The sequence below is a fragment of the Branchiostoma lanceolatum genome, chromosome 11, assembly GCF_035083965.1.
Source record: "Branchiostoma lanceolatum isolate klBraLanc5 chromosome 11, klBraLanc5.hap2, whole genome shotgun sequence".
NCBI lineage: Eukaryota > Metazoa > Chordata > Leptocardii > Amphioxiformes > Branchiostomatidae > Branchiostoma > Branchiostoma lanceolatum.
In genome coordinates this window covers 14586873-14600721 of record NC_089732.1, presented here as the reverse complement: position 1 = coordinate 14600721, position 13849 = coordinate 14586873, and the positions used below count along the sequence as shown (strand labels likewise).

At 44.2% G+C, this 13849-nt stretch overlaps 2 protein-coding genes across 3 annotated transcripts; both read left to right on the top strand.

The window, feature by feature from the left end:
• Nucleotides 1–67: 67 nt before the first annotated feature.
• LOC136444805 (cytochrome P450 2U1-like) lies at nucleotides 68–6564 on the top strand. 2 transcript variants are annotated; one of them, XM_066442547.1, is made up of 7 exons: nucleotides 68–388; nucleotides 1295–1487; nucleotides 2441–2669; nucleotides 2771–3179; nucleotides 3458–3655; nucleotides 4476–4602; nucleotides 4858–6564. In XM_066442547.1, the coding sequence occupies exons 1-7, from the start codon at nucleotides 215–217 to the stop codon at nucleotides 5037–5039; spliced, it is 1512 nt and encodes a 503-aa protein (XP_066298644.1). In that variant the 5' UTR covers nucleotides 68–214; the 3' UTR covers nucleotides 5040–6564. The 2 variants fall into 2 exon arrangements, with proteins under 2 accessions (XP_066298644.1, XP_066298646.1); XM_066442549.1 differs by lacking the exon at nucleotides 1295–1487 and having other exon boundaries at nucleotides 231–388.
• Nucleotides 6565–7081: 517 nt separating this feature from the next.
• On the top strand, nucleotides 7082–13646 carry LOC136444295 (cytochrome P450 2U1-like). Its single transcript, XM_066441808.1, has 7 exons — nucleotides 7082–7255; nucleotides 8157–8349; nucleotides 9303–9531; nucleotides 9634–10042; nucleotides 10309–10506; nucleotides 11700–11826; nucleotides 12576–13646. The coding sequence occupies exons 1-7, from the start codon at nucleotides 7082–7084 to the stop codon at nucleotides 12755–12757; spliced, it is 1512 nt and encodes a 503-aa protein (XP_066297905.1). The 3' UTR covers nucleotides 12758–13646.
• Nucleotides 13647–13849: the final 203 nt, after the last annotated feature.

Genomic DNA, 13849 nt, shown 5'->3' with positions numbered 1-13849 from the left:
ATAAACAGCTTTCACAAATGTAGAAACCTGGTCGTGAATAAGAAGGGTTAATCACAATGACTGAATCAGAAGAACAAATCCCGGATATTTGTTTGTGTCTCCAGTGCGATGGTCGCGACCTAATCTGCATAACGGCGCGTTCTCATACTCCATTGAGTAGAAAATATCAGTCAGGGTGTTGACCGTTTGGACGTTGACCTTTTCAAAAATAAAGATGGCTGCCGCGCAGTTGGTTGCATCTTTAGTTGAAGAGAACGTGATCTTGAAGACGACTCTGGTCCTTTTGGTGGTTTTCGTTGCGACTTACTGGTTCTTCAACACGCCAAAGAACCTTCCACCCGGCCCAAGAGGATGGCCTATCGCCGGCAATATCTTCTCCCTCGCCACGGTGAGCAAAATTAACCATACAGGGCAGTATAGTAACGATCACGTAACAAGTACTGGACATAAGCATTTCAACTTATCCTGTCTGGAACAGCCTACCGCCAGACACACGCACGGCTCCGAATCTAACTTCCTTTAAGAGACTCTTGAAGTAACGAAAATGAACAAAACGAACGGACACGGTATAATGAACCAGCTTCAGAGCCCTACTGTATGTTGTATGTTGTAGCCATTGTATATAGTTGTACCATAAATATGTAATGATATATGTTGATAGAGATATTAGGACTCAAATGACTGTGTATCTCTGTTGTATTGTATCTGACCGTTACCTCTTCCCTCATGACCTGAATGAAAAGCGGCCTGCGTGCCGGTTTGAGCTTATCATGAGTAAACAAAGGTTCAAACAAACAAACAAACAAAAATCCAGTTGTTTGACAACAAGGTAAGGTCCCTGTGTACCTCTCGCACAGGTATTAAAGACACTTGTACATGTTAGCACACCTGTAGTTTGGACAATTTTCCTTATTGGGAATTGGCAAGGCATATTCAGCGACCTGATTTCATTTGTTCTCCCATGCAAAGCCGTCCTGCGTCCAATCAAGGAGATTTAACCTCCTTGGTCAAATATATACACAGGGCAGGGGTCGACCTTATGTGTATAGTAAGAACGCAGAACATCTTTGTGTGGGAAAATGATTTTACCGCGCGGTCTTACTTGCGTGTGTATCCAGGGCTACGTACGGGTGTACTTGCGGACTTGTGTGTGTGGGATTCTTTTACTGGCATAGATTTGAAGCATGAGCCTGCCACCCCCACCACCCCCCTCCCCCCGGGCCTTCACCCCCTCTGAAAGTACTGCTTATGCAATACATTATACTGATTACTAAGTTCCCTATCTTTACCCAAGGGCCATCGCTTTGTGACGATGACCGAATGGGCGAAGACGTACGGACCGATATATCGGATCAAGCTTGGGAACGAAAAGAATGTTGTGCTTTCCGGATATGACGTCATCCACGAGGCTATGGTGAAGAGAGGAGAAGATTTCTCCAGCAGACCAGCTAACGCCATAACTACATTTTTCAACCCAGAGAGGCTAGGTAAGCTACAATGCGCTATGCTCAACACAAATTTCGGAAACTTGATTTTGGTCGATCGCATCGCCATCCAGCTAACCTCCCGATGAATAATGTACAAATTGCCATGGCGGTGGGGGTCAGCTTTGAGTGACGTTCTACCGACTCAACAAACGGGTTGTTACCGAAGGCCTGATGTGTGCGCTATGGCCGTTTTGTCGTGTGTTTTTTGTTGCTTAGACACGTTTATATGACCTTAGAACTCTCTTCAGGCCAAAATGGGAACAATAGCTGTTGTATAAAAGCTAATTAGCGGCAATATACTAATGACGAATCTTCTCTCCCGAAAAATTTTAGCACCTGTCCGAGAGCACCGTCATTCTGCGTGCGGCGGATGGTAGTTTTAATCACACTATTATGGTATCAACACGACTAGATAGAATATATAGCATTAGTGCAAAGGTAATCCATGATATTGACAATAACAGAAAAAAGATGGTTTATTGTTCAACCAGATTGGTTTCAATTAAATCATATCGACAAAAAATCCCGGTTTCACGTTAAATAACGTTACCCGCACTGGATAGAAATAGGCTTCTTATTGTACTTATGGGCCTTCGTACGTACTGTACTGCACCTATACGGGTACATTTCCACTTACCCGAGACAAAATAACTTGGTATGAGGTCGTGGAACTCTCCTTAGTAGGTGTCCCTGTGTTTACCCTTTCCTCTTTTTCCTTTTAGTAGTAGGCCCCCAGAGAACAAGATCAATTACATTGCATTCTATATCATCGGTAAACTTGTTTATTGCCCTTTATATATTGATTATAATTACTGTGACGGCGATTCAGCTCTTTGCAAACATCCCTTCATTTCTATTCCAAAACTAGCTATAGTCAGCTTAAACAAGATTCCTAAGGGACTTTAAAGGACTTGCCGTTGGAAGTCATGTATAATTTTTTTCTACACATGTAGGCATCGTCGGGGCTCCTTTTGGTACTCCGTGGAAAGAACACCGCAAGTTTACGCTGATGTCTCTCCGGGAGTTCGGCTTCGGGAAGAGAAGTCTGGAGGGGAAGATCCTGGAGGAGTCTGTCTCTCTACAGGCAGAGATCATGAAGATCGGGAACAGGCCGTTTGACATAAGCCGCATGGTCCAGAATGCCGTCACCAACGTCATCTGTTCCATTGTGTTCGGATCAAGGTAATCTTTGAAAAAAGATAAAACAGTGATGAGAACTTTTGTAGAATTCTTTTGCTGTGAAAATGTGTGACACGTCAATCGTTTGTTTTTCTTTTCATCAGGTTCGCATACAACGACGAGAAGTTCAAGCGCTTGATGGACGCCCTTGACCGAGGATTATCCTTCAACTTTTTTGGTCAACTGGCGATATTTTTCCCCACTTTACGACGTGTGCCGGGACTTGGGCGAGGTCCAAAGATGATACAAAATGACCTGGCCACGATTAGAGCCTACCTTAGAGAAGAGATGGATTCTCACAAGAAGACATTTGATCCCAATGACATCCGGGACCTTATCGATTCATACGTCAGGGAAACCAAATCTCGCGAGAACGACGACAAGACCACGTTCACTGACGACTACACAGAATGGGTGCTGTTTGACTTGTTCATCGCCGGTGCAGAAACCACCTCCACTACTCTGCACTGGGCGTTTCTGTACATGATTCTGAACCCGGACATCCAAGGAAAGGTACTAACCAGTGAACCTTTGGCCTATCTCGGGGATGATAATCCATAAACGTTAATGGGGACGGGGAGCGTTACAGGCTTCCGGGCAGGCTTGATCTTTTACTGACGTCACCTTTTCGTTTGGTCACATGTTATTTGAAGTCAGTGGATCACAATTCCTGAGGATGGCCCACTTATCAGTTGAAAGTTTGGTGACTGAACCTCTTTCTTTTATTAAAAAAAGTTCCAATTTGATCATTATCTTTTGTAATATTCTACGTGTATCTAATTTTGCTACAGGTTCAGAAGGAGATCCACTCCGTACTCGGACACGACCAGCGGCCGTCCACCGCCCACCGTGCCCGGATGCCGTACACAGAGGCCGTCCTGACGGAGGTGGCGCGCATCGCCACCATCCTGCCGTCGGGCGTGGTCCACGCCACGTCACGTGACACCAGTTTCCATGGATACCACATTCCAGAAGGAACGACGGTGCTGGTAAGACGCTTAAATCTAGTTTCCGTTGTCATCTTGTACATTTTTCTTCGTTGAAAATATCTTGAACTTCTAGACAATTAGATTTCGTTGTATCTCAACGGACTTTTTTCTTCTCATATTTAAAAGAAAGAACACCACAAGGAGACTTGTTGAATGATTGTTGTTAACACCCAATCCTATGGTTAAGGTGTAGCAATTTTCCTTAGCCTGGTCTTTAAGAATAACTTGAGGATCCAGTCATCACGTACATAACTTTCCTGGTGCTCAGTTATCCTGAAGACGACCAGATGGCTGTACAAAAATTGCGTGAGTCCAATCAAAAATTGAAAAATACACCTAGTTTAACCATTAGCATTAGTTCGCATGCTAAAAAAATTGTTGATGTTTTATGTTTCTATTCTATTTTATTTTATTCTAATCTTTTTTGTGCCATTGCCTTCAAGACTTCTGCTGAAGACAGAAAATGCATCCTACCGTGTCAGGCCCACTACCATCTGGGCACTATCATTATCAATCAACTACCCTGGTGTACTGGCCTGTGACCCATCCTTCTCGCTGCCTTTAGGTCCTGACCAATCAGACCCCCGCCCCACCCCGTTGGAGGGAAGGTCACTAGTACCAGCCAATCACGTTGCCCCCTTACCGTAGGCGAGGACGTGATTTGCTGGTGATGGCCGGCAAGTCCAAGTGCTAACGCAGCGAGAAGGACGAATCGCAGGGTGGTATGCTAGGCCTAGGGTCTTGATATACAAAGACGGCGTGTCTGACATGAGAGGATGAGAAATTTAAGATTCGTCCATGATTTTCTCCCGTTCTACAGCCCATCCTGTGGTCCGTCCACCACGACCCGGAACATTTCCCGAACCCCGGAAAGTTCGACCCCGGCCGCTTCTTGGACGCCCAGAGACAGTACCGGAGGGACGACCACGTAATCCCGTTTGGTGTCGGTAAGAACGTGTTCTTATGCCAGCTGCTCCGCCTGTATGCTAATGTGACAAGCAGCGACCCTGACATTCCGGCCTGGGTTCTATCCTTCTCGCCCTGTGAGCGCTGTCTAACTCCCACCAACCAACCTCTGCACAAAGTCACCACCTATGTATTTTATATGTCCTTCAACCTCCTCCTCCTGTTATACAAAACGATGTCGTCCCTGTCTTCTTTGTTTTTAGAAACTTAACCATGCAACTAATCATCTCACAAAGGTCCGCGCATGTGCCTTGGGAAGCAGCTTGCGGAGATGGAGCTCTTTGTGTTCTTCACGTCCCTGTTGCAGCACTACACCTTCAAGCTGCCAGAGGGCGCTGCTAAGCCGTCCACCACAGGGATCCACGGCGTCACCCATTCGCCCAGGAATTTCGAACTGGTCGCTGAACCTCTGGCTTAGCGTGCTTATTGTTACCGCCATATGATATATTTGACGACAGATGTTAGGTCTTACTTTGATTATGCATATAACAAGCTAGCGTGAGCTCTATGAATACTATGTGAATTATATGTAAATAGATATTATTAGATAGATACATCATCATCATCATCATCATGATAATGCGTTGTTGTTAAGTGCATGAATTTTTTTCATGGTATATGATATTTTGCATATCTTTGTTTAGCATTATTCATACTCAAATTATGACAGAAAATTCGGATGTACATATCGGTAATTCTGGACCTTTTCAAATTACATACTGACTAAGTCTACATGTCGCTGGATGAATTGTAAGAGTTGAACAGAAAGGAGTATCCACTACAGTCTAATATTTCTTTTACACGTTGTAACAGGGTTCTTCTACGACTTTTTGTAATAGAGTTAATAGTATGTTGAAGTAAAAATAGGGTGCACCGGGGGCTACGAGAAACTTTGAGGCCATGTCAGGGGGGTGAGTTAATGACAATAAAAATGAACTCTATTGCATATTCATGCCCAACATGGGCGAAATACATTGGGTAATATGAAGTAAAAGAAAAGGAACATTGCGCTATATTCATCTAAATCTACAGAGTCTCTTCTCTCTTCTTGAAACATTTGTTCACAAATTTACATCGTTTTCCAATTTTATCGTTGTTTCTAGAAGACATAAAACATGTGAATAACTCGTTATTTGTAAGATGCGCATATTTCTTGTCTAGTTGTATGGAACTTACAAGGGGTCTGCGCATGCCTGAGCATAGTGAGCATTCTAAAATAAAGTGTATTTCATCTTCTATAAAATCATTGTTACAAAATGTACACATTCTGTTATTTGGTGGAGTCTGGTTGCACCTGCCAACTCCAATTTGCAGTGAATGATTGCTGATCCTTAGTTTAGTCGTAGTTCGGCGATAGTTAAAAGAACTTTGCAAAAAAAATGTATTCTAAGTGTAATAACTACTGAGTAAGGGCAATCTGGGATCCTGTCTGTTCAATTTTCTATTTGGGGTTATATTCATCAAGGAAAGAAGGGAAGTGTAAAGTATAAGTAGGGTTGGGCTTCTGCGCATTGTAACCAAAAAATGTCCAATGAACACCGCCAGCTTATAAGCCTGGTAAGAATTGCAGTTGCTTTCTTAGGGTCATTAATCTTGTACCAATGTAATAAAGAGTAGTGTGGATTTTCTATGGATATTTTTATATGCAATTTTCTGTGCGTTGTGCCTCTGACAAGTGCAGGGCGTACGTGGGGGAGCACAAAGACAAATTTGCTCGAGGAAGGCCATTGTTACGTGAGGATTTACATGCATGAGGTGTTTACGGTGTTTCGCCTGGGTGCTAGATTCAGGAATCGAATTTCGGTGAAATCGAATGGCTTTTCCTACAAATAACGGTTTATCCAAATGGCTCGTCTATGCACACAAATAGACTTTAATTTCTTACACAGACCAAGATGACATTTCGTTCTCTCTTGAATAAAACACGTATCGAGAATGTCTGAGTTGGAGGTACATGTGTGTCAGTTCACTGAATTTGCAATCGGTCTATACGGGCATGCATTTGTAAATAAAAGTTATCATACTATAATTTATTATTAACCCAATTCAGACAGGGGGAGGGCTTTTTGGTGACTTGTACTATAATAGCCAAGTAGGTCAAAATATACAGTACATGTAGTCATTAACGATGTGGGGAGGGCACCTTTCACGTCCGGGATAGATTGTGACAGAACTTCCACACGTCTGTGAAAACTCAGTTTCTAATAGAACTTGTAACATATTTATGATCAGATGCTTACATTGAAATAAACAGCTTTCGCAAATGTAGAAACCTGGTCGTGAATAAGAAGGGTTAATCACAATGACTGAATCAGAGGAACAAATCCCGGATATTTGTTTGTGTCTCCAGTGCGATGGTCGCGACCTAATCTGCATAACGGCGCGTTCTCATACTCCATTGAGTAGAAAATATCAGTCAGGGTGTTGACCGTTTGGACGTTGACCTTTTAAAAAATAAAGATGGCTGCCGCGCAGTTGGTTGCATCTTTAGTTGAAGAGAACGTGATCTTGAAGACGACTCTGGTCCTTTTGGTGATTTTCGTTGCGACTTACTGGTTCTTCAACACCCCAAAGAATCTTCCACCCGGCCCGAGAGGATGGCCTATCGCCGGCAATATCTTCTCCCTCGCCACGGTGAGCAAAATTAACCATACAGGGCAGTATAGTAACGATCACGTAACAAGTACTGGACATAAGCATTTCAACTTATCCTGTCTGGAACAGCCTACCGCCAGACACACGTACGGCTCCGAATCTGACTTCCTTTAAGAGACTCTTGAAGTAACGAAAATGAACAAAACGAACGGACACGGTATAATGAACCAGCTTCAGAGCCCTACTGTATGTTGTATGTTGTAGCCATTGTATATAGTTGTACCATAAATATGCAATGATATATGTTGATAGAGATATCAGGACTCAAATGACAGTGTATCTCTGTTGTATTGTATCTGACCGTTACCTCTTCCCTCATGACCTGAATGAAAAGCGGCCTGCGTGGCGGTTTGAGCTTATCATGAGTAAACAAAGGTTCAAACAAACAAACAAAATCCAGTTGTTTGACAACAAGGTAAGGTCCCTGTGTACCTCTCACACTGGTATTAAAGACACTTGTACATTTTAGCACACCTGTAGTTTCGACATTTTTCCTTATTAGGAATTGGCAAGGCATATTCAGCGACCTGATTTCATTTGTTCTCCCATGCAAAGCCGTCCTGCGTCCAATCAAGGAGATTTAACCTCCTTGGTCAAATATATACACAGGGCAGGGGTCGACCTTATGTGTATAGTAAGAACGCAGAACATCTTTGTGTGGGAAAATGATTTTAGCGCGCGTTCTTACTTGCGTGTGTGTCCAGGGCTACGTACGGGTGTACATGCGTACTTGTGTGTGTGGGATTCTTTTACTGGCATAGATTTGAAGCATGAGCCTGCCACCCCCACCACCCCCCTCCCCCCGGGCCTTCACCCCCTCTGAAAGTACTGCTTATGCAATACATTACACTGATTACTAAGTTCCCTATCTTTACCCAAGGGCCATCGCTTTGTGACGATGACCGAATGGGCGAAGACGTACGGACCGATATATCGGATCAAGCTTGGGAACGAAACGAATGTTGTGCTTTCCGGATATGACGTCATCCACGAGGCTATGGTGAAGAGAGGAGAAGATTTCTCCAGCAGACCAGCTAACGCCATAACTATATTTTTCAACCCAGAGAGGCTAGGTAAGCTACAATGCGCTATGCTCAACACAAATTTCGGAAACTTGTTTTTTGTCGATCGCATCGCCATCCAGCTAACCTCCCGATGAATAATGTACAAATTGCCATGGCGGTGGGGGTCAGCTTTGAGTGACGTTCTACCGACTCAACAAACGGGTTGTTACCGAAGGCCTGATGTGTGCGCTATGGCCGTTTTGTCGTGTGTTTTTTGTTGCTTAGACACGTTTATATGACCTTAGAACTCTCTTCAGGCCAAAATGGGAACAATAGCTGTTGTATAAAAGCTAATTAGCGGCAATATACTAATGACGAATCTTCTCTCCCGAAAAATGTTAGCACCTGTCCGAGAGCACCGTCATTCTGCGTGCGGCGGATGGTAGTTTTAATTACACTATTATGGTATCAACACGACTAGATAGAATATATAGCATTAGTACAAAGGTAATCCATGATATTGACAATAACAGAAAAAAGATGGTTTATTGTTCAACCAGATTGGTTTCAATTAAATCATATCGACAAAAAATCCCGGTTTCACGTTAAATAACGTTACCCGCACTGGATAGAAATAGGCTTCTTATTGTACTTATGGGCCTTCGTATGTACTGTACTGCACCTATACGGGTACATTTCCACTTACCCGAGACAAAATAACTTGATATGAGGTCGTGGAACTCTCCTTAGTAGGTGTCCCTGTGTTTACCCTTTCCTCTTTTTCCTTTTAGTAGTAGGCCCCCAGAGAACAAGATCAATTACATTGCATTCTATATCATCGGTAAGCTTGTTTATTGCCCTTTATATATTGATTATGATTACTGTGACGGCGATTCAGCTCTTTGCAAACATCCCTTCATTTCTATTCCAAAACTAGCTATAGTCAGCTTAAACAGGATTCCTAAGGGACTTTAAAGGACTTGCCGTTGGAAGTAATGTATACTTTTTTTCTACACATGTAGGCATCGTCGGGGCTCCTTTTGGTACTCCGTGGAAAGAACACCGCAAGTTTACGCTGATGTCTCTCCGGGAGTTCGGCTTCGGGAAGAGAAGTCTGGAGGGGAAGATCCTGGAGGAGTCTGTCTCTCTACAGGCAGAGATCATGAAGATCGGGAACAGGCCGTTTGACATAAGCCGCATGGTCCAGAATGCCGTCACCAACGTCATCTGTTCCATTGTGTTCGGATCAAGGTAATCTTTTGAAAAAAGATAAAACAGTGATGAGAAATTTTGTAGAATTCTTTTGCTGTGAAAATGTGTGACACGTCAATCGTTTGTTTTTCTTTTCATCAGGTTCGCATACAACGACGAGAAGTTCAAGCGCTTGATGGACGCCCTTGACCGAGGATTATCCTTCAACTTTTTTGGTCAACTGGCGATATTTTTCCCCACTTTACGACGTGTGCCGGGACTTGGGCGAGGTCCAAAGATGATACAAAATGACCTGGTCACGATTAGAGCCTACCTCAGAGAGGAGATGGATACCCACAAGAAGACATTCGATCCCAATGACATCCGGGACCTTATCGATTCATACGTCCGGGAAACCAAATCTCGCGAGAACGACGACAAGACCACGTTCACTGACGACTACACAGAATGGGTGCTGTTTGACTTGTTTATCGCCGGTGCAGAAACCACCTCCACTACTCTGAACTGGGCGTTTCTGTACATGATTCTGAACCCGGACATCCAAAGAAAGGTAACAAGCGCACCATCGGCCTATCTCAGGATAATGATGTATGAAGCCAATCGGGACGGGGGGCGGTACAGGCTTCCGGGCACCTTTGATCCTTTACTGACGTCACCTTTCCGTTTGGTCACATGTTGTGAAGTCAGTGGACCACAATTCCTGAGGATGGCCGAATTATCAGTTGAAATATTGCTGACTGAACCTTTTCTTTAAAAAAAAATCCAATTCTATCATGATCTTTATAATTTTCTACGTGTATCTAATTTTGTTTACAGGTTCAGAAGGAGATCCACTCCGTACTCGGACACGACCAGCGGCCGTCCACCGCCCACCGTGCCCAGATGCCGTACACAGAGGCCGTCCTGACGGAGGTGGCCCGCATCGGCAGCATCACGCCGATGGGCGCCTTCCACGCCACGTCACGTGACACCAGTTTCCATGGATACCACATACCAGAAGGAACGACGGTGCTGGTAAGATAACTGTCTGATTTATCTTTCCGCTGTCATTCTGTGTATTTTTCCACGTCGAAAATGTATTGTATATCTTCAGGTTTCTAGACATGTTCTAGACAAAAAGATTTTATTTTTGTCTTCTTTTTTTGCTATTGAATATCTAGACACCCAGGGTAATAGTTGAAAGAGACGTTTTGAGCCAAACATCATGGTTAAGTCTGACCAAGGCTGGCAGGCTCTTTTAGATTAACCTAGTTCCCAAACAACACGTAACTTTCCTGGTCTTCAGTTTCTGGAAGTTGGAGCTCTTCCAGTACTCTCAACAGAGCCGAAAACTTTGTTCTCGCTGGCCCGTCGCGCTTTGTGTGATCTCTCAATCCGGAGAGCTTCTCCACCGTCTCACTAGCATCGAGAGGCTGCAGCGACATTCGCAGCCTTGGGTGTATGTTACTGGCTACCCGCAGCCTGCTTCGCTTTTGAGTAAAAGTTAGCCTACTATCCTCGTTTTTCGACATTTTCGCTCCGAGCCACGCCATTTTGGAGCTGATTTTGCAAGGGGTTATGGGATTTCGACGAGTCCATTAGAAAATAGGGATGCAGTAGCGTTCTTATTTGCAGATTGTTCCGTAACGCTATGTTCGCCGAGAAATATAACGAATTTTACAACATTTCCAGAAGGTTAGACTATATCGTAGATATTCAGAAAAATTTTTCGATGGCCCTCCCCCCAAGCCAATTTTTTTTTCGATGGCCCTCCCCCTGGCTCAAAAAAAAATTCAATGGCCCTCCCCCCGGGCCAAAATTTTTTTCGATGGCCCTCCCCCCCATTCCACCAGCCCTCCCCCCCCGGTAAATATCGTACAGTCCCTTAAAACGACCATCTGAGCACTATATGAGCACTATCAGTATCAATCATACTGGCGTACATGCCTGCGATGCGTCCTTCTCACTGCCTTTAAGCCTAGGCCAATCAGAGTCCCCCTCCTCCCCCTTGTTGGAGGGAAGGTTACTAGAACCAGCCAATCACGTTGTGTCCTTACCGTAAGCGGCGACATGATTGGCTGGGGACGGCTGGTAAGTCCAAACGCAGTGAGGAGGTCGGATCCCAGGACGATATGCTCGGGTCGTCGCTTGATAAACACAAGCGTGTCTGACATAAAACGATGAGAAATCGATTAAAGATTCATCCATGATTTTCTCCCGTTCTACAGCCCATCCTGTGGTCCGTCCACCACGACCCGGACCATTTCCCGAACCCCGGAAAGTTCGACCCCGGCCGCTTCTTGGACTCCCGGGGACAGTACAGGAGGGACGATCACGTCATCCCGTTTGGTGTGGGTAAGTCGTAAGAGCAGATTCTTATGCCAGCTGTTCCGCTTGTATGCAAGTGTGTTGCTTGTATGCAAGTGTGTTAAACAGTGACCCTAGGCTTGGCGTACCGGCCTGGATTCCGTGCTTTTCACTGTGTGAGCGCTGTCTAAATGCCAGTAACCATCTTGCAATAGCCTTTACCAGGCTCCGCAGATAGCTGGAAAAATAGTAGAAATTGGAAAAATAGAGTAAATAGTACTAAGGAAATCGGCTACGGATAGAGGGACCAACGGCCATCTACCTTGAATGGCATATTTGGCCCTTTCTCCATAGCCTTCCATAACATACTATTCACTCTATTTGGTCAATTTCTACTATTTTTCTAGCCTCCGTTGCAGGCTTCTCCCACGGCGACTTTTCAACTGTTTTTTTTGCTGGGAGCTAAGTGATCTACTTGAGAACCTGTACCTGCTTGGCGGTTACATGATCCCAAGCAGATACGGGGCCACAAGCAGATACGGTCTCCAAGCAGATTCTCCCCTCGGCCAAAGAATCTGGCCCCGACAAGTCGAAAGGTCGCCGTGGGCGTGGGAGAAGCCTGCAACGGAAGCTACTATTTTTGCAGCCCTCCGAGGGGCATGGCAGAGGCTATGTATTTTATATATCTTTCAAGTTCATCCTCATCATATCCTTAGCGTCTAGGGCTACCAACGATGTCGTCGTTTTCTTATCCGTTTCTTGAAACTTGAAACCATGCATCTTGTCATCTCACACAGGTCCGCGCATGTGCCTTGGGAAGCAGCTTGCGGAGATGGAGCTCTTCGTCTTCTTCACGTCCCTGCTGCAGCACTTCACCTTCAAGCTGCCAGAGGGCGCTGCTAAGCCGTCCACCACAGGGATCAGCGGCGTCACCCATTCGCCCAAGAATTTCGAACTGGTCGCCGAACCTTTGGCTTAGCGCGCCGATCAATGTTATCACCATACCTTGTGTGTGAGCTTTACTTTTTGGATTCGGCTTAAAGTCGCGACATATATTATCTTCACGAAAAGAGATAGGTCTTACTTTGATAATGCATATAACAAGCTAGCGTGAGCCCTATGATACTATGTGTATTCGTAGATAAACAGATAAATATATACATGATCAACACCATCATGATAACGTGTTGTTGTTAAGTGCATGCATTTTCCCTGGTATATGATGTTTTACATGTCTTATATAACCTTAGCTTGCCAGTATCCATACTCAAGTTATGACAGAAAGCTCGAATGTACATATCGGTAGTTCTGGACCTTATCATAACATATAATGACTTGGTGTAAATGTTGCTGGATGAATTGCGAAGAGTAGATCCTAGGAGTATCCACTTTAGTCTGATATTTCTTTTACACGTTGTTACAGGGTTCTTCTATGACATTTTGTAATAGAGTTATGTTGAATGAAAATTGGGTGTACTTGGGGGCTACCGGAACCTTTGAAGGCAAGTCAAAGGCATATGTTCATGAATATGTTCTAGAATATGGTTATGAATATGTTCATGAATGTGTCCATGGATATGTTTATGAGTATGTTCGTGAATAAATTAAATAAATGAATAAATGTTCATGAACTTCGAAAAAATGTATTCTAGGTGTAATAACTGCTGCGTAAGGGCAATCTGGGGTCCTGTCTATTCAGTTTAAATTTCTAATTTGGGTTAAGGGAAGTGCAAAGTGTAAGTAGGGTTGAGCTTCTGCGCATTATAACAAGAACGCCACCAGTTTTTAAGCCTCGTAAGAAATGCTGTTGGTTGCAGGGCATTATTCTTGTACCAATGTAATAAGAAATTATGTGGATGTTCCATGAATTTTGTCGATATGCAACTTGTCAGGGGCACAAGTACAGGGAAGTGCCAGTACGTGGTGCATAAAGATTCGAAACTATGCTCGATGCAGTATGCCGTTAAGCTATTCATGAAAGCTTTTGTTTACATGCATGAGGTATTTCCGGTGCCAGTTTCGCCGAGGCGCTAGATTAGCGATCGCCGGCTGGCCCTTGCGATAGAATTTT

Bases quoted from the DNA above. Each gene is read 5' to 3' on its own strand.
- LOC136444295 (XM_066441808.1), top strand. From the start codon at position 7,082: ATGGCTGCCGCGCAGTTGGTTGCATCTTTAGTTGAAGAGAACGTGATC. The intron at 10,043-10,308 runs GTAACAAGCGCA...TTTTGTTTACAG, and splicing joins ACCCGGACATCCAAAGAAAG to GTTCAGAAGGAGATCCACTC. The intron at 10,507-11,699 runs GTAAGATAACTG...CCCGTTCTACAG, and splicing joins CAGAAGGAACGACGGTGCTG to CCCATCCTGTGGTCCGTCCA.
- LOC136444805 (XM_066442547.1), top strand. From the start codon at position 215: ATGGCTGCCGCGCAGTTGGTTGCATCTTTAGTTGAAGAGAACGTGATC. The intron at 389-1,294 runs GTGAGCAAAATT...TCTTTACCCAAG, and splicing joins ATATCTTCTCCCTCGCCACG to GGCCATCGCTTTGTGACGAT. The intron at 4,603-4,857 runs GTAAGAACGTGT...CATCTCACAAAG, and splicing joins CGTAATCCCGTTTGGTGTCG to GTCCGCGCATGTGCCTTGGG.